The sequence below is a fragment of the Neomonachus schauinslandi genome, chromosome 6, assembly GCF_002201575.2.
Source record: "Neomonachus schauinslandi chromosome 6, ASM220157v2, whole genome shotgun sequence".
NCBI classification, from domain to species: Eukaryota; Metazoa; Chordata; class Mammalia; order Carnivora; family Phocidae; genus Neomonachus; species Neomonachus schauinslandi.
Window position 1 is genome coordinate 25,088,933 of NC_058408.1, and position 22,923 is coordinate 25,111,855.

The window sequence follows — 22,923 nt, forward strand, 5'->3', positions numbered from 1 at the left end:
CACCGAAGGCCAGGGCCCCGCGGGCGGGGGCGGCGCCTACCTGTAGCGCTCCTCCTGCAGACACTGGGTCATGTAGGTGTAGTCCCTCTGCAGCTGAGCCTTCAGGTCCTCCATCGAGTCCTCCAGGTGGGACTGTCCGTCCTTGATGTCCCGCAGCTCCTCCAGCAGAGCGTCCAGGTTGCCGGGGGCCCCATACAGCGCGTTCAACTTGGGGCTCCCCAGCGCCCCTGCTGGCCCGGCCCCGGAGTTGCTGCCCGCCCCGGCCGAACTGGCACTGGCGCTAGAACACTCGTCGTCGCTGCCGTACTTGGGGCTGGACACCAGGGTGGCACTGCCGCTCAGCGCCCGGGCCGCCTCCTCGGGGGGCCCATCCTCCAGAGGGTCCTTCAGGTGGGCGATGTTGTCGGCGCTGCCAAACTTGTTGCGGATGAGGCTGGCAAACTCGCGGGGCTTGGACACCACGGCGGTGTGGGTGGCCTGCGAGAGGCCCGAGAGGCTGCCCTTGACGCCCTCCACCACGCCACCCCCGAAGCCACTGATGCCGGCGCGCACGTTGGCGCCCACGTCCTTCAGCCCCTGCTGCATGTCCCGCAGCACGTCCTTGGGCTGCCGCGAGGGCCCGTTCTGCTCAATCTCCTTCAGGCGCCGGCGGTAGTGCTCCAGCTTCTTGTGCAGCTGGGCGATGGTCTGTGCCGACTTCTGGTTCTTCTTCTCGAACACCTGCTTGATGCGCGAAGCCTGCTGCTTGTCCGCGTTGTTGGCCAGCTTCAGGTACTCGGCCACGTTGTCGTCCCGCGCCTCCTGCTCGATCTTGATCTGCTCGGTGATCTTCAGGATCTTCTGGTGCAGGTGGTCAATGGCAGCCTTGGTCCGCTGGGGGTCCGGGGCCCCGTCTGGCACGTCCAGGCTGATGGGGCCATCGGTGTCACCGTGGCCGGGGCCGCCGAGGAGGCTCAGGGCCGCCGGGTCTCCCTTGTCGACCTGGGGAGAAGGCAAGCAGGGCAAGCATGGGTAAATCACGAAACCATGGCAGGGGACACAGCGGGAATCTCTTGTGTGTCCCTGGACACCCCCGGACTTGGCTGCTCTACCTGGAGGACAGATGCAGGATGAACAGGAAGCTTCAGGGCAAGAGTCCAAAATAACAACATAGTATTCCTTTTACAGCTACCATTTTTTTAAAAAAAGATTTTATTTCTAAGTAATCTCTGCACCCAACGTGGGGCTTGAACCCACAGCTCTCATATCAAGAGTGGCACGCGGGGCGCCTGGGTGGCTCAGTCGTTAAGCGTCTGCCTTCGGCTCTGGTCATGATCCCAGGGTCCTGGGATCGAGCCCCGCATCGGGCTCCCTGCTCGGCGGGAAGCCTGCTTCTCCCTCTCCCACTCCCCCTGCTTGTGTTCCCTCCCTAGCTGTCTCTCTCTCTGTCAAATAAATAAATAAAATCTTTAAAAAAAAAAAAGAGTGGCATGCATGCTCCACGGATCAAGCCGGCCAGGTGCCCCTATAGCAGCCATATTTGAAGGGCTCTCGCGTCTGTGATCTACCTAATCCTCACAACATCCCCAAAGTGCAGTCTAGGCAGATCTACCCCTCCTTCGGCCCAGAGAGTTCAAGCAAGTTGCTCAGGGACACACAGTTATGAAAAGATGGAACCTCTGGCCCAGAACTCTTGTTGCTCCATCACACGGACCAAGCCGATCTGAGGCTTCAATGGAGAATCATGGGACTGACTTGTCAGGGATGAGACAAGCTGTCCCTCTGGACCCAAACTCCCCAAAAGGCTCCTGCCTGGAGCAGGCCTCTCCCCGAGAGCTATACTCTGGCCCCACGCAGGCGCAGGAAGCCTCCCCGCCCTCCCCACCCCGGCTTCCCTGATGCAGTTCAGCAGGTCACCGGCCTCTGCTGACACCCCTCCCAGCCCTTCCATCACCTTCCAGCTGTCTCGAGTCGTCAGCAACCTCTTCCGCTTCATGATGGTGGGAGCACCTGGCCCTGCCCAGTCTCCCAAATGCGGGAGAAGAGCACAGCCCCACCCGCCCTGTGGGCCAGGGCCTGGAGACTCAGGTCCCAGAAGCAACCCCCAGGGCCAAGGGCAGCAGGGGCTGGTCCGGGGGCCTGAGGGCAGCAGGGCCCAGCTCAGAGGGGGTGAATGTGCAGGAAGGAGAAGACAGCCCCTTTCCACACCAGCAGGCAGGCTTCCCAAGTGCATTAGGATGGCACAGAGGAGGAGAGAAGCTGAGAAAAGATGGGGGCGGTAGGGAGAAAGGAAAGAGAGGTCACAGGAGATAGGAAAGATGGGAAACCCAGGGTCAGATGAACGCGGGCGGGCCTAGAGTCCTGCTCTCCCAGGGCCGGCTCCCCCTCGGCTGCTGGAGGATCTCTCTGTCCACAGCTGGGTCCCCAGTGTCTTATCGCCATGCAAGAACGGAAGCGGCAGGAAATGGCTCAACCCCATGTATTTTTACACACAGCAACCCCCAGGATGGTCGGGTCGGATCATTCGCTCTTCGTGTGTGTGGGGCAGGATGAGGTATGTGTGGGGGAAGGGGTTAAATACGAAGAGAGTGGCCCGGTCACACACACTGGAACCGGAAGCAGCCTGTGCCAAATACAGGCAGAAGTCACTGCACTCGGCTTCTGCCGAGGTGCAAAGTTATTGCAAAACACTACTGAAAACAAAAGCCCTGGCAAAAATCAGGGGCGGGTGGCTCCTCTGTGGGCTTCCTCTGGGGCCTTTTCAGGTCACAGCGTCACTGGGGATGCTGGGGACCACGCCGATCCCTTTTCCAATTTCTCCTCTTACATTTGCTTTGGGTCTCCCTTGGTGTCTCCTGGCCCTCCCTCCAGGTGCTCAGACCTCCAGAACCCTGGCTTCTCGGATTTTCTGACCTTGTATACCAGAGGAGGCAATTCCACGGTCTCCTTTAAATGATCTGTCCCAAGGTCTAACTGTCACGCCAGTCCGACTTAAAACCCCATCCTTCAGTTAAACCCCTTCCGCCTGTGCTATTCCCTTCAGTGAAGACAAACAGCCTGCCTCTCCATTGTCCTGACCCTCAGTATCCCCACCTGAGAAATGGGATAATCCTGCCTATTCTCAGGTCTTTGTGAGGATTACACAAGATGATGGCTCGCAAGCACTTAGCCCAGTGCGGCACATACAGAAGGCACTCATAAATGCTGTCTGAATCTAGGCAGCATAATTTGGGGTGGGGCAGGGTGGGGGAATGAAGTTTAATTAAGAGATTATACAAATCAATTCACTCAATATTGATACTACAGCATAAATATTGCAATACAAAAAATTAAATTCTCTAGGAATACATGACTTTTTTTTTTCTTAAGAGAGGAGAGCACATGTAAGCCAGTGGAGGGGGCGGGAGGGAGGGGCAGAGAGAGAATCTGAAGCAGGCTCCATGCTCAGCACAGAGCCCAACACAGAGCTTGATCCCACGACCCTGCGATCATGACCCGAGCCAAAATCAAGAGTCACACACTCAACCGACTGAGCCACCCAGGCGCCCCTAGGAAGACATGACTTTTAGGATTAAAAGTCCTCTGCTAAGGCCACTATGCTTCCAAAGAGGCTCAATTCTCTTTCCCCCTCTTTGTGGGAGAAAAAAACATCCAAAAAGTGAGTTTTGGGTCTGGCTGAAGCCCGGCTTGATGCTGAGCGCTAGGCGGTTTGCTGTCTCTATGAGGAGCAGGGCATCTGTTGCAGGGACTGGGAGGGGTGCGGGAGGAGCTAACGAGACAGGGATGCCGTGAAGAGTAGAAGGGCTTTAGGACTCCGAGGGTGTATAAAATAGCGACTCTCCCCCTACCTTGGCCTTACTCTGGCAGCTTGGTGTGTCTCCTCCCGTGATTTAGAGTCTGTCTAGCTTACAAATGGAAAAGCAGAATGGAAGCTGGCTGTGAAATCCCCATGAATGAGAGGAGAACAGACATTCCTGGGGAAATGAGCTGGGGCCTGATGATGGGCTGGAGTGGGCTGGGGCTGGGGTCCCGGCCCCCTTGCCTGCCCCTCTCCCCTGCCCTGGGGCTCAGACTCGAGCCTGGGGGTCCCGCAGCAGGACACAAGCTCCTTCCTGTCCCTCCACCGGCATCTACCACACCTGGATCCCACTGGGCGCCTCCAGTCACAGAACACCTCCCCTCTGCCCTCCTCCCCCTTGGAGGAAGGTGCATGTTGGAGTTGGAGGAAGGTGGAGAGTTCTCCATGCTCCCCCCCCCCCCCCCCCCCCCCCCCGCCCCATGGCAGCAGGGCCCTTTCAGGACTGAACCAAGACAAGAGTGGTTAAGGAACAGAAAGCCAAGGAGGTGGCAGACGGCAGGCAAGCAGAGGTACGAAGAGGGAGAATACTTTAACAAAGGAAAGCAAATTCAGGCATAAGATGACAAAACGATGACGGACGGAAAAAGCAGAAGAGGAGAAAGAGATCTGAAAAAAAAAAAAGCGCAAACACAAAAAACAAAAAGCACAAAGAAAAGCGATGAGGCTGCAGGATTACTGACAAGAGCTAAGGAGGGAAGCAGCCCCAGTGTCCACCGACTGACGAATGGATAAAGACGAGGGGGTACGTGGGTTCAGTGGACTCTCCCTCAGCCATAAGGAAGAGTGAAACCTTGCCGTTCGCAAGGACATGGACGGAGCTAGAGAGTATAATGCTAAGCGAAATAAGTCAGTCAGAGGAAGACAAATACTGTATGATTTCACTCACATGTGGAATCTAAAAAAACAAAATAAATAAACAAAACCAGAAACAGACGCCTAAACACAGAGAACACACTGGTGCTCACCAGAGGGGCGGTGGGGGAGGGGTGGGTGAAACAGATGAAGGGGACAAGAATTTAGATTTAGAACCCCGGCTCTGTCCCTCACATGCCGTGTGCCCTTGGAAGTGTCATTAACTCTTCTGGGCCTGCATTTTCTCATCTGGAAAGGGGAGGCGATTCTACCTCCCTCAAAAGGCTGTCGGGAGGATGAAATCAGACACTGAGTACAATCTCAGGGCATCCAGCAGGTGCTCAAAAACAAAAATAAATCGGTACTTCATACTCACTCACGTGGCTGCAATGTTTAAGGGGAAAATAACAAGTGTTGGCGAGGATGCGGAGAAACTAGAGCCCTCGCACCTGCTGGTGGGAATGGAAAGAGGTGCAGCCTCTGCGGGAAGCAGTTTGGGGGGTCCCTCAGTAAGTTAAACATTGGTCTGCCGTATGATCCCCCAATTCCACTCCTGGGTCTACACCCAGGGGAATTAAAAATGAGTGTTCGGGGCGCCTGGGTGGTGCAGTCAGTTAAGAGTCCAACTCTTGGTTTCAGCTCGGGTTGTGATCTCAGGGTCGTGAGATCGAGCCCAGCGTCAGGCTCCAAGCTCAGTGGGGAGTCTGCTTGAGACACTCTCTCCCTCTGCCTCTGTCCCTACCCCCTGCTCACTCTCTCTCTCTAAAATAAATAAATCTTGGGACGACTGGGTGGCTCAGTTGGTTAAGCATCTGCCTTCAGCTCAGGTCATGATCCCGGGGTCCTGGGTGAAGCCCACATCAGACTCCCTGCTCAGCGGGGAGTCTGCTTCTCCCTCTGTCCTCTGTCCCTCCCCCCTGCTCATTATCTCTGTCTCAAAAAAATAAATAAAATCTTGGGGCGCCTGGGTGGCTCAGTCGTTGGGCGTCTGCCTTTGGCTCAGGTCATGATCCCAGGGTGCTGGGATCCAGTCCCACATCAGGCTCCCTGCTCCGTGGGAAGCCTGCTCTCCCTCTCCCACTCCCCCTGCTTGTGTCCCCTCTCTCGCTGTGTCTCTCTCTGTCAAACAAATAAAATCTGTAAAATAGATACATAAAATCTTAAAAAATAATAAATCTTAAAAAAATTAAAATTAAAATAGTTTAAAAAATAAAAATGGGTGTTTGAACAAGTGCTTATACAAAGATGCTCACAGCAGCACTTCTCACAATAGCCAAAGGGTAGACACAACTCAGATGTCCATTAGCCAGTGAGTGGCCAACAAAACTGGTACATCCACACAGTGGAATACTATTTGGCCATAAAAGCAATGAAGTAGCACTGATACATACTACAATTTGGATGACTTTGAGAACATCCCACTAAGCAAGAGAAGCCAGACACAAAGGTCACATACTGAAGGATTCCATTTATGTGAAATGTCCAGAATGGTTAAATCCATAGAGACAGAGGCAGGTTAGTGGTGGCCCCAGGGGATGGGAGCAGGGGAGGAATGGGGAGTGGCTGCTTCACGGGTCTGGGTTTCCTTTGGGGTGATGACCATCTTCTGGAACTAGACAGAGGTGGTGATTACAAAACCGGGATGTGGAAGGTGAGGGGTCTTCCAACCTGCTGGCTCTGGCCACAGCTCCAATTAATGTCCTATCACAGGGTGGGCCTATGGGAGGGTACCTGGGTCCTTCATCTTACTGTCTCATTTTCAACAGGGCAGAAGCTCTTTCTAACTCACTCCCAACCCCCTGTCCTAGGGCTGGGTCCAGATCGCTCAAGCCCTGGTCACTGGGGGGTGAAAAACCCGAGTCCCCCAGCTGGGGCATGGCAGTGAGAGGGCTACAAGAGCATCACCTCTCCTCTCTCCAAACTGTCACAGAGCCTCACGCGGCCCAGGCCACAGAGCCCTCCATCCATGCCCCGCGGCCAGCACCATACCTGGAGTTGTGGCCCAGCACCATGGCCTCCCCACCCCTCTCTCCTGAGGCACCTGACCCCAAGACGAATCCGTGTGCACAGGCCAGGCAAGTTCTTACAAAGGGAGAATGGTGGAGGGAGGGTCATGCTTCCTTCCACGATGCCATTCCATCCCCAGGAGGCCACGTCATGCCCCCCGCTCACAACAGTACCTACCGGCCAGGGCTGAAGTCATAGACCTTGTTCTAAACAGTGACTGAGATCCACGAAGTCCTGGTGAATGTTCTGGAAGAGCCAGAGATGGGACGTTGTCTGAAGTGTCCAGGGTGCAACTTTCTCTCTCCCTCTCCCTGCTTCCTGCACCTGGAAGCACCCCCTCCACTTGCCGTGGACTCTCCTCCCTGCCCCCTTCTGGCAACTCTGAATGAAGCCGGATTAGGCACGCTGCCAGATCATAGGAGCTCCCAGGCCCGGGCTCCTGTGGGCCTCCTGGGGCTCCCAGCTCCTCCCAGGCCTGAGCTCACGTCCTCTGTTAACCTGGGCCCAGACATGGGGCAGCGGCTCGCCCTCCTACACACCAACCAGCCCGGCCGCCCGGATCCCTGAGGCCAGGAGCACACAGTACACGCTCCAGGGCCGGAAAGCGTCCCGGCTTTCGTGAAGCTCTGTGCAGGGAGGGCAAGGGACCAGCTATTGTGAGATGGGGACCATGGTTCTATTTCTCCAGCAATGGACTAAATACATGACGCATTCTTCAAGGTGAGCCATACAGACAAGCACCACTTGCAAGGAGGGTGTTCTCCACACCTGCGCTCCCAGGTTCCCACGAGACCGCAGAGGGCTCCCAGCCTGACTACCGGCCCCAGGGGACAAGAGCCCCTTCCCAGATTTACAAAGTACTACTGTTAGGGACCCGAGGGCAGGCTGACCCAGAAGATGAGGACTTCCTGTCCTAGCTCTCTGCTCGGGGATCAGAAAGCCAATACTAAGGTCACTCCTAGATGGAAAAAAAAAAAAAAAGAAGAGTAGGGAGGGGAGGAGAAGAGCCCTAGAGCTTCTATGCTTCCCTTTAGGAGAGTAGGCAGCCCCTGCCATCCTGGGACAGGTGGCCTTCAGGCTCCCTCCCAGGGTGGGAACAAGAGGGTCTGTGGGTCTGGCCAAGCAGGCTGAGATCTATGCAGGATGCTGCTCCTGAGCAGGCCTGGGCTTCCAGGGGCTAAGAGACCAGAAGGCAAGTGTGACGGGGGCCGTGGGGTCCACGTGACTCAGCAGAGATGCTTCCATCTGCTGACTTCTGGCCCCAGGACGCTGATCTGAGCACCCCTCTTGGGAGGGAGAACACTCAGATTCACTCTTTCTACCTGTCCCCAGGGGGAAAGGGAGGCAAGGCCAGGACCTGTACAGAAAAAGAACGCTGATGGCCAGCTAACATCCTTCTGCCTTAAAAGGCAGTTTGACCTGCTGGGGAAGCAGAGAGGACGGGGACCTGACATCTTCCACACCAACCTGATATTCCAGCCGGAGCTGGAAACATGATCCCAACCCCTGGTCCTGGAGTCAGGGGCTGCCCCCATCCTCCCAAATCGGCAGGCATAGCCCATGGGGCCGCGGGCTCTTTCTCTGCCTGGCGGGGGTGGGAGGGCAATTTGCAGTTCCCCAGTGCCAGCTCTGGACACACCACCCCAGCTGAGCCAGGCACCCCCACGTGGGAAAGGTGCAGGGGAAGGGGGATGGGGACGATCCCCACCCACCCGGCGGTCCCACTGGTGCCTGGGAGCCTAAGCGGCTTTTCTCCAGAGGGCAGGGAGGGAAATGCTGAGGCACTTAATGGGGTATATGTGGGGGGCCGTATGTACACCCAGGTCTGTTCCCCGGGGTACGGTGGGGTGAAGAACTTCTGCAGCGAGGCCCCAGCCACCACAAGGGGGATTCACGGGGTAGGAGCCCGAGGGCCCTGGCTCTTCCTGTGGTGCCCCTTCCCTCCTGCCATGGGATGGCCTCAGCGGCTTTACAGGGAACTACATGCTGCAACAAGGGATTTGAGGGTGCGGAGCGCAGACGAGGAAATGCACTCACTCATCCTTTCGGACAGCACATGCGATCTCATGGCAGCTGGGCACTGGGTGTACATACGGCCCCCCACATATACCCCATACCTCAGGGCCACCCTCTTCTCTCTCTCCTCTAGCTTCCTGTCCTTTCTGACAGGTCCACCCACTGGTTCTGGTCAAATCCATACCCTCCCCTCAGTTACCTCATCCCCTGCCCTGCTGACAACAATGTCCTTCTCCACACAAATGCCCTGCACACTCCCCTGCCTCCTCACACTGGTTCCTGGGTTGGCCCGGAGCTGCCCTCCTGCCCTCCTGCCCTGGGGCCGCCTCCATTTGCCATCCTGCAAATTCTCCAAAAGCTCCAGGCACCAAGCACTTTGCTCCTTCTGGACCCCCCACTGTCCACCTGGGGTCAGTGCTCATGGGACCTTCATGCCCTTCCCTCCCTGGCAATGTTTCTCTGTAGGCAGAAGTGATCGCAACCAGGCACACACCTCCCACTTAATTTCACATCAGCTCCTCGGGCTCCAAGAGGAGTGACACATGGCCACCGGTTTCTAGAGGCATCTGTGCTAGGGTTCAGCCATGCTCCCACACAAGACCTCCTGACCCGACCCCAGGGGCCCTCCCGACACTCCTCAGCCTAAGCCTGGAGGGTGTTCACCCCCTCCTCCCTTCTCCTATCCACAAAGAGTTCTCTCTAAGGGAGAGAGGGGGCCACACCTTGAGAGACCAGAGGGTGAGCACAAGGCGCCTGGACTTCTCCCAACCCTGTCCCAGTGAACTTCCCTCCTCCCACCCCACAGGGGCCTCACCTGTGTGAGTACCGCTTCCCGAAGCCGTGCTGGGGATGGGGTGCCAGGACCTCTGAGGCTCCAGCTTTCCCCGGGCTGGGTCAGGCCCCCGGGGTCACAGTCCCTGGGCAGCACAGGGCTTGCCAAGGGAAGCCGGGGTCTGCGAGCAGGTGTTCCCAAGCTCCCAGGCTCTGCAGCCGCCATCTCCAGCCTGAGGCCCAGCCTGGGGATTAGGGGCGGATTGCTCTGGGAGATTTCCCCTCCCCTGGGCTCACAGGCTGCTCCTTCCCAACTGGGAGGAGACAGGCAGGATCACTGAGCGGGTAGACCCAGCTCTGATGAGGTGCCCCCCCTGCTCTGCCCATCCCCAAGTCCAGCTGTTGCCACAGTGAGGTCAGTGTGCATGAGAACCCCCAGGTGTGACAGGCAGCAACTCCAGCCCCGGTGGGGGCGGGGCAGCACATGGGGACACATGTACCTGCACCACTCACCCACCTAGATGGGTACTCTGCTCATCCCCTCCCATCGTGCATGCCTCCCACCATCAGAAGCCCTTCTCACAGAGGCACGGTCCCATGGACTCCCCTTTTTCACCATCTAATGGAAGTAGGGTTCCTAGCCAGGCTTCCAGGATGGAGGTCTCGAAAGCCAGAAAGGCTGGAGCCTGGAGGGGACTTCTTGTCAGATCCCAACACAGCGAGCTCAGCCTGGAGCCCCTTACCTCTCTCCCTGCTGCTCTGCTCACTGGCTTATGGCACCATCACTCCCAAGGTACCCTCCCTATCCAAGAAGTCCCTGGGGGAGTCAGAACTCAGCCAGCCTCATCTGCGGGACTCCTCTGCTCTCAGATTTTCTTCCACAAATCCACTCTTCTTGGACACCACTGCAACTACTTCTCTGGCTTCTGCTCCCCATTCCATGCTCTCCTCCCCGCCCCATCCCCACCCCTCCACCCCCAGCATGGCCCAGGCAAAAACACCCAAGATCAAACACAGATGGCAAACTCACAGCAGGCCCTACCTCCTTGGACTTCATCTTGACACTCCCAGCAGGAAATCCTGAGAGTGGCCAGCAGAGGGGGCCAGAGGGCCACAGTTGAGGAGAGCACGCTGTGAGCAGGCGGACAGGACGGCCTGCAGGGTTCAGGGCCCAGCTGGGTCTCTCAGGGAGGCTTCGGAAGCAGACTCGCCAAAGGCACGGATCCTGTGCCTACTTGAGCCAGGCAAGGGACTCAGGGCTTAAATACGGAGGGTCCACACGTGGTAGGGTGGTTCCAAGAAGGTGCAAAGAGATAAGGAAGGCCCAGGGCTATCTCTGGGGCCCAATGCCAGGGCAACCAGCCAAAAACACCAAGAGCAGGAGTCCCCACACCCTGGGCTCGTGAAACTTACAAACATTAATGGTGGCCGATGACTTGGAGTTTGTGACGACAGGAACCTAGCAAAAGCCCATCACATAGGTCCCAATTTCTGAGGCCAGCTTCAGCCAGGAGCAGTCAGGAAACACTTCCATCAGCTCCTGACATCTGCAAACGATCTCCCTCCTATGGTACTCGATTTTTACTTTATGCTTTGGCATTGTGCACCACTCCTCTTGCATAATGGTTATGTGTAAATACGCCTTAGGTCTTACTTCCCCGAGGAAGGCACGAATCACATCTTAAATATATCCGTGCCCCTCACGGTGCCCGGCATGGGACTGATCCTCCCTCCATATGCAGAATGACCGAATGACCTGACTCGTCAAGCAGCAACAAACATAGTGCATCTACTACAGCTCTGTCCTGCGTGGCCACACACACAGCTGGGTCTTCTCAAGCGAAGACATCTCTCTCCTTCCAAGATGAATGACAGTCCTATAAAGTAATATCTAAGGCAAAGCGTAGCGGGACCAAAATTTTTTAAAGCATAATTTTGCACTCATTCTTAATGCAGTCTAGATAATAACATTTTGGCTACTTCAAAATTATCGTCACAAGACTTTACCTTTTTCTAAATCCATAGTAGCTCTTACTGACTTTTTCCCAGTATTTCTCACTGCAAAAGTGTTTTTTTTTTTTTAAGATTTTATTTTTAATCATCTCCACACCCAACGTGGGGCTCAAACTCACAGCCCTGAGATCAAGAGTCACACGCTCCACCGACCAAGCCAGCCAGATGCCCCTGCAAAAGTGTTCTCACTGTTTAAGAAATTTTGGTTGGAAAACATCCACAGCCAATCAAAAAAGCCGTAATTTTAAAGGCCTTATTTTTGTATATCATGTGTCAAGTCAAATTCAGCATAATAACTAGAAATGTTTCAAGAAATGTTTGTTGAATAAATGGAACAATTAAAAAACAAAAAACCCCCACCCATCTCTCCCCTGCCTCCCTCCTTTCTAGGCTCCACCAAGCTAAGATCTGTAAATTTCCCTACAAGCAGAGCATAAGGCTGTGCCAGAAGGCCAGAGCTGGGAGGGGGTTGGGGAAGCTAAGCTCTGGGGCTCTCTCCTGAGGTCTCATTCCCTGGGCTGCCCAGGACCGTGAAGGCTCAGAAGCACCAGAAAGAGGTTCCTGCAAAACACACTGCACCACCAAGATGACCCGGAGGGGAGCACCATACACAGGCATGCGGTGTCTCCCTCATGGGAGGGTTCAGCTCCTCGGCTCCGGGCACAACCCACCCATCCGCACAAAAACTGAACAAAAAGGGGGGTGGAGCACAGGGGTGAGACTGCATCACAGGAAGACTCGCCAAGGCTGGGCTCCGTGAGGGATGGCCAAGCCTTTCGGTGGCATAGCACTGGGCCTGGAGCCCGAGACCTGCCCTAAATCCTCCCCCTGCCGCTCGCTAGCTTCTTCACCAGTCCAGGAGAAGGCGGCAGGACCCACACAGCAGCAGCCTGGGAGAAGAGGCCTTCAGGAATGAGACCGGGGGCATCAGGAGGCGGGAGGAGAGGGTGAATGAGCCCAGCGCTGGAGGCTCTCTGTAGCTAAGCCTCAGTTTTCCTGGCAGCAAAATGGTACATATGATCATGAACTCCCTGGGCTGCAGTGAAGATCAAACGGGAACATGCTTGACACGTAGGTTTTACTGAACAAGACGACCAGCGCTGAGGCTCCCTCACCCCGTGGGCATGTCCTCACACACACGCACACTCACCACAGTCGCTCCACACGGCACCTGGGAGACGGGGCCTGGGACAGAAAGAGCCAGAAAAGCAGCTGCCATCTGAAGCCAAGTGGAGAGGGGCAAGCAGATGTGGAAGGGCTGCAGTGGGGCCCTCAAGCACTGGGCTTGGAAAGGACCACGAGCCCCAGAGCAACCTCCTTCTGCAAAGAGAAGGTGCTGCTGGGTGAATGCCACCACATGTACTTGCTGGTAAAGTCCTGGCAGGCCCGATAGCCCTCTGGCTGGCCGAGACGCAGCCCCACGTCGGCCAAGGCAGGGCAGTCCCTGTTCCTCCCGCGCACGGGCCCGGGCAGCTGGGCTGGGGCAGGTGTCTCTGGCAGCACACCCTCCACTTTCCCAGCTAGCCTGAGTCCGGGGTGACAGATGGGTTGGCGCTGTCCTGGGAGGGGACACTGGACGGGAGCCCGGCTCCTGCACGGGACCAGCAGGGTCCTAGCCTCTCCACTGCTGTGCTCCCCTCAGTTTAGACTCTCCTCAGAATTCTCAAGCCAGGCCCCTTCTTTCTCTAACACTCTAAGTATCACATTTTTCTGGTCTCTTCTTCTGCCCTTGTTATGGTTCTTCAGCCCCCTCCCCTTTTATCTTCCTACTTACTCTTCTTTCTCTTAGAGGAAAAAAAAAAAAGCACAAACCACATATTCTGAAGGATGGGAAACCTGAGAAGCCATCGGCTTTAGGAGCTAAAGACAGCTAAATTTAGGAGATCAGAATAGAAGGTGAGGCCTTCAAACTCTCAGGCTCCAGGTGCACTGTGAAAATCTCCCCGTTAGGATCCCTCCGTGGGAGGGGGGTGCTTCTCTACCACCCACCTCTTAGAAATGCGGCTCGGCGAGGGGTCAGCATGCCAAGTCCCTCCCCTAACACTCACTTGTCGACCCTACCAGAAGGTGCATTTTCTTAGAAACTCACGTTACGGTAAAGAGCCCTGCTTTTCCCCTGGGGAAAGGCGGGAGGGGAGGAAGGTTCACAGTCTTCAGGATGAAGTACCACAACCAAGGTGGGCATGTTTTCTAGGAGCGGGTGGAGAGGCTTGGCCCCCAGGCAGCAAAGGCCAGAGCAGAGAAGGCTGGGGGGCGACGAGCATGCATACACCAGGCCCCCTTTCGGCTGCTTCCAGGGAGGGAGAAGGCCACCTCTGCCACCTGCTGCACCTTTGCCCGGCCGATGCTGAGGACCCTCCTGCAGGAAGCTCTCCACAGGCACAGTCGTGAAACAGGTGCTGGGCAGTGGCAAGAACCACTGACCCTGGTCACTTGTAGGAAAATCAAAATTGGTGTCAGGTGGGTAGAAAAAGCCACTCCATCTCCTGGGCGGTGGGGACACTGGGGACAGGTCCAGGAGAAAGTGACCCAGAGAAGACATAGCATCTCCTTTTTGGACAGTTTTTAGGAAAGCAGAGCACTCCCCCCTCCACCCCCACTCTGTTTGCCAAGAAGAATTCAGAATGATTCCTTTCTAAAAGCACAGGACTGAAATGCAGAACTCTGGGGGCATCCTGCTGACTCCAGGGGCTGACTCCAGGGCTCCTCACTTCCCATGAGCTGCCCTGATTAAATGAGAAATGGATGTGACAGCCCTCTGCAAGGTGTGACATGTTGCTCTGCTGTGTGCTGAAGCCAGCCGGGCTCAGAGGGATGTGAGTGATGAGTCCTAGGCGCCTGCCACCGTGCCCCTGCGCCCCTGAGAAGTTGGAACCCAGGCACGGGGCCCAGATCATATGTGGGCCTGAAGCTGCCTGCTCCGGCAGTGAAGAAACCTTATATAATGAAGTTAAGATTACAGAGCACTTGTCTTTCCAGCCACCCGAAGGAGGTCACGGTATCACTTCGGATCTGACTGAGCTATTGCTGAGCATGCTCAATTATTCACTAGCCCTGGGTACTGGCCCAGCTCTGGGGTCCCAGGAGTGGGCTATCTGGAGATATGGAAAAGGATGCTGTGAGAACTCCCCAAATCCAGACTGGGGTGAAGGTCCAAGAGGACAAAAGAAGCAGAAGCATGAGAGTCAGCCTCTGGAGAATGTGGGGGGCGGGGGGCAAGAACAGTCAGACATCCCAGCGCCTGGCAGAGAGAGAGAGAGAGAGAGAGAGGGGAAGGTTGGACAAGGCTACTGTTTCCAGAAACGTCACTCATTGCCTCCAGCCCCCACACTGTAGGGCAGGGGAGCCCTTGGTTCCTGAAGCCTAGCAGGAAGGCAGTCGGGTGTGTGTATTCACCCCTGCTTCTGTTTCAGAGCCCTCTGCCCTGCGGGGTATAAACAGAGAAAGCCCAGACTGCCCATGAGAAGAAAGAAGAGGCAGAAGAGGGGATCAGGTTAACGATACTATATTTCCATTGCCTCATCTGGCACCAGAGGGGACCAGGGTCATGTTTCGCATCTCAGGGATGTGGTGGATCCAGGGAGGAATGTGCACGGTGCTGGGGAGACCTGTTGCCAGCTCCCATGACCCATGCCCACATCACCAGCGCTGGCTCCTCACCGTCTGGAACCGGATGACAGAGAGCTCCCATTGCTGCTGACTGTTACTGGCTCTGGCGTGGGGCTCACACCCTAGAGCACGCCTTCCACTGGGGTGCACCTGAGGGGGCTGAGGATCCCAAGCGAAGAGGCTGGGGACCCGTGTCTGGGCTGGAGACCACTCAGTCCCCAGGGGCTGCAGAGAGCCACAAGGTCTCCCACAAGTTTTTCACCTGAGCTAAGACACAAGAGGGTTGAAAATGCAAGACAATGGGTCTTATTAGGTAACTTGGACATGATCTAACTTCACCACCCACCCCGGGAATTCTGTACGTCCAGAAGCCAGGGCTAATCTGGAGAACAGTGGGAACTTTCCATCTAGAAAGAAAGTCATGGGTGTCAGTGGGGAAAAGATGAACAAAGGCTAATTCTAGAAGCCAGGTGCCTCCTGGGACAACTAACTGAGCCCACGATCGTATTCGAAAAGAGAAGGCTGCAGCTCGTGATCTCTGGGGTCAGAGCTTTAGGTAAGGGGCAGAGTCCTCACCTTTTAGCCCCTCTCCTGCTTGGACAGGACCCCTACAAGGCAAGGGGCTTCACCCGAACATGAGGAACTCAGACTAAAAGCAGAACCCCTTGATTTGCCAGGTACCACAGGATAGACTGCTGTGTGAGGCCCGAAGGACCCTGGCAAACAGAGTCTTTGAATCACTGAGACAGGAAACAAAGGTTCATGGCAAATCACAGAGCCATCCCACCTTGGCCTGGCGAGGAGCTGAAAGCATGGGCACAGCCTCAGGAGTCTCTCCGGAGGCCACTGGGCTGGCTGCCTCTGGTTCTCCCTCCACCTGAGGAGTCTTTCCATGCAGAGAAGAAGAGAAGGGAAGAGGGCACGGGATGGGTGGCAGTGGGGAACAGAGAAGGTGGCTGTCCCTCCAGCAATTGGGTGTGAGCTCTGGCTGGCACAGACCCGAATGTGTACAGGAAAGACTGAGTGGGCAGAGTGCCACATGGCTCTGAAGGTGGATGTATTTGTAAGGACAGGCCAGTTGACCCTAGAGCAGGGGCCCTTTGGCCTCCCATGTTATCTGGCCTACAAGCTCCGACATATGAGGAGAACCCACAGAAGAACGGTCTGGCCTCCCCCAGCTGCTGAGGGGCCATGGTTTGAAAATCTCTCTCAGCAGAGCAGCCCCACCCACCTCTGCCCCAGCAGTCTCTCAGACGTAAATAAACCAGGACTCCTTTGCACCTGCCAACATCAGTCTTCTTGGCAAGTACCTAGGGCTAAGGGTGGCCCCTCACTTGCCATCCCTAGGTGTAAACAGGGGTGCTTATTTATGCCAGGGCAGAGAAGAACTCTTGTTGTCGAATAAGTCTGGTGGAAGAGTCTGCTCTGTGTCCAGAGTCTGCTCTGGTTTGGGTGATGAGCTGAACATCACTGGTTTCCCCACCTGGAGCCTGGAGATAAGACCTCCCCAAGGCCACAGAAAGTATCCAGTCAGGACATGATTCCTCCAGCCTCTGCACCTCACTGTGTGCACCTGTGTGCACCTGGCCCTCTCCCACCCTGCCTGTCCTGGTTCAGCAGGGGCAGCAGGCCGGCCTGTCAGCAAAAGTCCTGCCACACGGAGCACCTCCACACTGGTCTCCTAAGGGCTATCCAGACACCCTCTGTGAGCTCCAGGCTCCTACCGCATACCCCTCCTTGTCCTCAGAGCGCACCCACCATACCACACAGAAGGGGAAGGTCAGGCGCCAGCCTGGCAGAGCTGGCCATAAACCCAGCGTTCCTGCACGATCCCTCTCCCAAGACCCTCCAGCTGGGTGTCCCTTGCAGAAGCCCAGAAGAGGTGTGGGACGTGGGGCGACAGCTGGGGCAAAGTTTTGACTACAGCCAAGAGGGAAGCAATGACCAAGCCAGATGTGGAAGAAATGAGGAAAGGGGGATATAAGCCTCTGACCCCGGCAGGGGCTAATCCGCTCCCTGAAAGGCTGGGAGCAGGAAATGAAGGTGGGACAGGAAAAGTTACTAGGTTTCTCTGAGAGTACACATTTTCTAGGAACTGCTGCTCAGCAAAAAGAGACAAAGAGACAGGGAGGGAGGGAAGGAGAGAGAGAATGAACTCATCTGCCAGGGAACCAGGCAGCCCAACTCCATGGCCCCTGCACCCAGTGGTTCCTGCTGCAGCCCCGGGACCCAGGATTCCCAGAGGTTAAGGCCACGCTACACACAGATGGAGAACCCAGATGTCACCAGTATTCTCGATGCACCTGCCAGTGTCCCAGTGCCCCAACAAATGGTGACAATTTTTTTTCCGCTTTCTAGCTATCGGGCAGAGGGAGAAGCTACATTGTTCAGTGCTCTGCAAATGGTAGAAAGCAAGATGGGGGGCAGAGATGGGCATCTGTTTTTGCTTTTAAGGGGAAATCATTTAAGGCACAATGTCAAAAACAGCTCATGGATCTGGAGGGAACAATGACAGTCCAATGATGTCACCAAGGCTGAGCTGCTTCCCAGGACTATGAGCCCCTGTCTTGTCCTCCTGCTGCACCCCTGCTGTCCTTGGGGCGCCAGGCCCCCTGTTCTCTTTGGGTGGGGGCTAGGCGAGCCTCTCCATGACAGTTGAGGAGCTAGAGCTCCTTCCAGGCTGTTCCAGTAACTCAACCCCCGCCAGGGCCGCTCTGGTCCGAAAGCCAGCTGGTGAGTTCCAAACAATGGCAAGGGGTGTGGGTAGTGGGGGAGGCTTATGAATTAAAAATAGATGCTCGTAATCACCAGGGAGCTTGCAGAGAGCATGTGGGGAGCTGTGTTTACTAGAGAGAAGAATACCTTCTATTCATGCCCAGAGACTGGGGAGGAACCACCAGAGCATCTCACACTGATCAATGGTCTCTGGGTCTGGGGGAGTCAGCTGACACGGCAGGCTTTCCTGGAGGCTAGAAGACCCCTTTCCTCCTCAGGAGCCCCCCAGGGCCTCGCCTATCCCTGGTGGGACAGTTACAGGGCAGGAAAGCTGTGTAACTGAGCAGGGGGGATGGCAACCAAGCCACAGTGTCACCCTCTTGAGCCTAGGCAGACCCGCGCCCTGTGGACACTGCATAAAAGGGTCTCTAGCGCTTGTAGTGACTTCACGTCTGTTTGGCCCGGTGAACACCCTAGAATGTGGGATCCGCTCTCCTCTCTGCCAGGAAGTGGCCGGTGTCCTCAGGAAGCAGTGTCCTGATTCCTCTAGGCCTTGTCTCTTCAGCTGCAAAACGGAGATAGGGCCCACTCTGGCAGCTTCAATGGGGATGTTATTAACCAGGCAATAATACGGCAGAGTTTGGGAAAGCTGAAAAGTTCTAAATACAGATAGAAGACAATCACAGGAACTACCCTTTCCCCTGTGACCACCCTGAACCCAGGGAACCGTCCTTCCCAGCAGGTCGCCCAAGAGTGTGCAGCCCCGGTCTTCCCCCAGCAGCAAGAGGAGAACCCCAGCCGTGTCGGAGGCAGTGTGAAGATCAAGCACCAGCCACAGGCAAAAGCCTGGGGAGAAGCTCCCCAGCGGATGCGCCTGCCCCCAAGCCCCAAGCCCCCTGCACGCCCAGTCAGCAAACATCAACAAGCCTTCACCAGCTTCGAACCACTGCCCGCCGCCCACCCACTCCGTCTGCTCAGGCAGCCGGAGAATACAAGGTTCACATTCCCCCTCCTCAGAAAGCAGCTGTGGTCCCAGGGACCCTCGCTTGACAGGATCGTTCTAATCTGATTTTTAAAGTGTTTTCACTGACTCAGCACGGAGAGGTGGGCCGGGCTACGGTTGCACGCAGAGTGCTTGCTCACTACAAGCTGATAACTCGGTTCATTCTGCTGGGCCCCTCCAGGTCCCCACTCCACAAGGCCTTTCAGCTGACAGAGGCAAATGTCACTCTTGGAACACACCCTCCACAGCTGAAACGACGCTTGCAAATGGTCCAGTGCCATCGTTTTAAATGTCTCTACACTGACAATTCCCAAATGTATGCCTCCAGCCTGGATCTCTCCCCAAGACTCCACACTCACGTATCTGACTGCTTCTTTGGCATTTCCATGTGGATGTTGAATAGTCATCTCAAACATAACCCGTCCAAAACCTCGCTCTGATTTCTGCCCCCCATGGCCCCTGCCAGATATCTGTTCCATTTGCCTGTTTCCCCAACTCAATTATAATGGCAATTTCTTCTTTCCAGCTGCCACGCCAAAAACCTGTGTGCTATCTTTGCCTGCTTCCTTCCTGTCATGCTCCACATCCATCAGAGATGGGGGTACCTCAAGCTCGGAAGCAAATCCAGGATCCAACCCCTCCTCCCCACCTCCACCACTCCCACTCTGCTGCAAGCCACCACCACTTCATGCCCGGGGGATTTCAATAGCTTCCTAGCTAGACTCCAGGTTCGAACCCTGGCTCACACAGCCTGTTCTCCACACAACAGCCACAGCAATCTTCTTCTTTTCTTTTCTTTTTTTTTTTTTTTAAAGATTATATGTATTTATTTGACAGAGAGAGAGCACACACAGGGGGAGCGGCAGAGGGAGAGGGAGAAGCAGACTCCCCGCTAAGCAGGGAGCCCGATGCGGGGCCCGATCCCAGCACCCTGGGATCATGACCTGAGCTGAAGGCAGACACTTAACCAACTGAGCCACCCAGGCGCCCCTACAGCAATCTTCTTAAAAGGTGTCCCATATCTGTACAAAAACCTTCTAATGACTTCCCATCTCACTTGGGAAAAAAGTCAGAAGTCCTTTTCCTTGCTGGCAAGGCCCTCTGTGATCCACAACTCTCCCCCTGAATCTTTAAAAAAACAACAAAACCCAAAGTGCCTCAATCCAGTATCTGCCATCCTTTCTCCCAAATGAGCAACACATGCTGTCCCCAATGCCACCATCTCCTCGATCCACTGAAACAGGTTTCTTGCTGGTTACCAATGACCCCCACTGCTTGCGACTGCCTGTGTACATTTCCGAACTCCGAGGTGACATGTCACTCCTGTTACATTTCACTCTGTTGAACTCCTTCCTTTTGCTTCGGCGTCACCTCTCTCCAGGACGGCTCCTACATGTCTGGCTGCTCTGTCCCTTATATGTCGGATCTGTCCTTGGCCTCCCGCTCCCTCGACGCATGCCATGAGTTCCAGCTCAGTGCTGACACCCAAAGTGCTAGCCCAAGCCCAGACCTCTCCCTCAGGAACCCGACTACCAGTTGGTGCTCTTTAACTGGATGGCTCCCGAAGGTCCCTGCTCCCACTCCCATGTCTCCTTAACGAGAGGATGCCCCATGCCTCAAGCTGGTGAGCTAGAACCCTGGAATCATCCTCTACTCTTTCCCTTCCTTCATCTTCCTCTCCACTTTCTCACTGGTCTATTCATTCCAACTTCCAAATGCCTTCCGATTTTGTCTCCTTTCCATCCTCCCTGCAGCCTAGTCTCCTCTGGTAGCTCCAAAAACAGTTTCCTTGACTCCACTCCTGCCTCCACTCCACTCCCAGTCTATCTTTCCAGTCCTACACGGAGACCCAGAGGGACCGCCTCCCCCCAGCTGGCTGCCCAACACCCATGGATAGTTTCACACTGCCCTTGTGATCCAGGCTCTGCCTCCCTGTCAGCCCCCGGCAGAGCTGGATGCTGTGACCACAGTGAAGCCCAGAGCCCCCTGCACCAGCTAGCTGGTTTCTGTGCATGCTACACTCTCCCCTCCCCTCCCCACTCCCTCCCCCTCGTTCTTCCCTGGCTAAATTATACTCCTTCAAGGTTCAACTCAATGGCTTCCTCCAGAAGGTCTTTGCCAACTCCCCTCCCTTCCCCTGGCCCCCAAGCCCCCCATAGCCTCTATCACAACCTTATCACCGTATTCTGCCCATCCACCCACCTTCCTCCCCTCTGCTCAGTAAGCTGCGTGAACACAGCACCTTCATCTTGTTCACTGTTACAGCCCATAACAAGTGTTCAGTAAGTACTTGTCATGTGAACAAAGGAACGAAGACAGAAATTCAGGAAGTGCCAAACTAGATGTTCTCCTTACCAAACAACCCTTCACGGATTCCTCTCCTATCTTCTTTGGTTGGTAATAATAACAACAACGATACTGTGCCAGGCTCCATGCCAAGTATTTATACAAATATGAACCCATTCGATCCTAAAACAACTCTCCTGTTATTATCCTCATCTTTAGTTGGTGAAACTGAGGTACACAGAGGTTAAGTGACTGGTGCACCAGCATGTGGCAGGGCCAGGGTTGGTGCTAGTCTGGGCTCTTAACCAACTGCACAAAGGGCTTCTGGATAGCATGTTTAAGGTAAACAAGCTGGAATTCACATCAGCCAGAGCAAACTGTAATTTTGAAAAGCCCTGAAACAAACAGAAATGAGCCATTTGGGGATCATCTCTTGCTTTGGGTCAGTCCTACCTCTGACTCCTGGAACAGGGCAGAGAGGTCTGAGGGCAGCAGCGTCTCAGTACCCGCCAGGCAGGGCCCCCAGCTCAGCCCCCCTCCCCCCACCCCACCCCCCGGGGGTGGGGTCCGGAGGCCCCTCCGCAGCCGCCGCCTTGCTTTGTTTCCTCTCCACGGAGAGGAATCCGTGAAGGGTTGTTTGGTAAGGAGAACATCTAGTTTGTTCTGTCTCAGTACCCGCTAGGCAGGGCCGCCAGCTCAGCCCCCCTCCAGCCCCCCCCCCGGGGGGGGGGGCCGGGGCCCCCCCCCCGCCGCCGCCGCCGCCGCCGCCGGCTCTGGCCTCTGAGGACCTCCCCGCCCCACCGAGGCCCCCTCGCGCCCCGCCTCACCTTGTCGCCGCCGCCCTCGGCCTCCTCGGCCAGGAGGTACACGTTGGCCCCGTCGGCCAGCAGCAGGGCCGTGTCGGTGGTGGAGGAGGAGCGGGGGCGGCACTGGTGCTGGTGCAGGATGGCGGCCAGGCTGCTGTCCTGGGGGGCCTTGCGCAGCAGGTGGGGGCTGCCGCGCTGGGGCTCCAGGGAGCTGCTCTTGGTGCGCCGGCTGCCGCCCCCCCCCCGCCGCCGCCACCGGCCCCCCCGCCGCCGTGCAGGCTGGCGCCCCGCTTGATCGACGGCCGGGAGCGGATCTGCTGCAGCACGCGGTTGAAGGCGGTGGGCCGCACGGGCAGGTCGTGCAGGGACATGGCGTAGGAGACGCGGTGCATCTCCGGGGAGCGCTCCTTCTCGTCCGGGGAGTCATGGTCGGACATGCCCTGCTGCTGCTGGGAATCCTGAGACGGCTGATGCTCCCTCTCCCGTGACCGGCGCCGGCTATGGAACAGGTGCTTCAGGCCGTGGCCAAACATGGAGCCCTCTGAGAGCTGCTGGATTTTCTTAAGGGAGAGAGATGAAGCTAGTGAGTAGAATGCTCTGGAATGCCCAGTTGGTGAGGACAGAGCTGGGGTGGGGGTGGGGGAGGGGGGTCTGTTCTTTTTTTTTTTTTTTAAGATTTTATTTATTTATTTGACACAGAGGGAGACACAGGGAAAGAGGGAACACAAGCAGGGGGAGTGGGAGAGGGAGAAGCAGGCTTCCCGCTGAGCGGGGAGCCCGATGCGGGCTCAATCCCAGGACCCTGGGACCACGACCCCAGCCGAAGGCAGACACCTAAGGACTGAGCCACCCAGGTTGCCCCTATGCTGGGGGGGTGTCTGTTCTTGGGAGACGAGTGGAACCACTACAACTGTCTGAATCTGGAAGATCCCTGCAAATGGCCTGTCATGCCAAGGAAGGTGGTAAATTCTGACCCACTCTTCTTTTAGTCCCAAAGAGATGTACCC

General features: G+C 56.0%; 1 protein-coding gene across 1 annotated transcript in view; it reads right to left on the bottom strand.

Annotated features, from left to right (window-relative positions):
• Nucleotides 1-22,923, bottom strand: part of TMCC2 (transmembrane and coiled-coil domain family 2) — a 37,793-nt gene that overhangs the window by 2,861 nt on the left and 12,009 nt on the right. Inside the window, 3 exon segments of the mRNA XM_021686610.1 lie at nt 41-981; nt 21,938-22,159; nt 22,162-22,476. Coding sequence (XP_021542285.1) covers nt 41-981; nt 21,938-22,159; nt 22,162-22,476 — 1,478 coding nt within the window.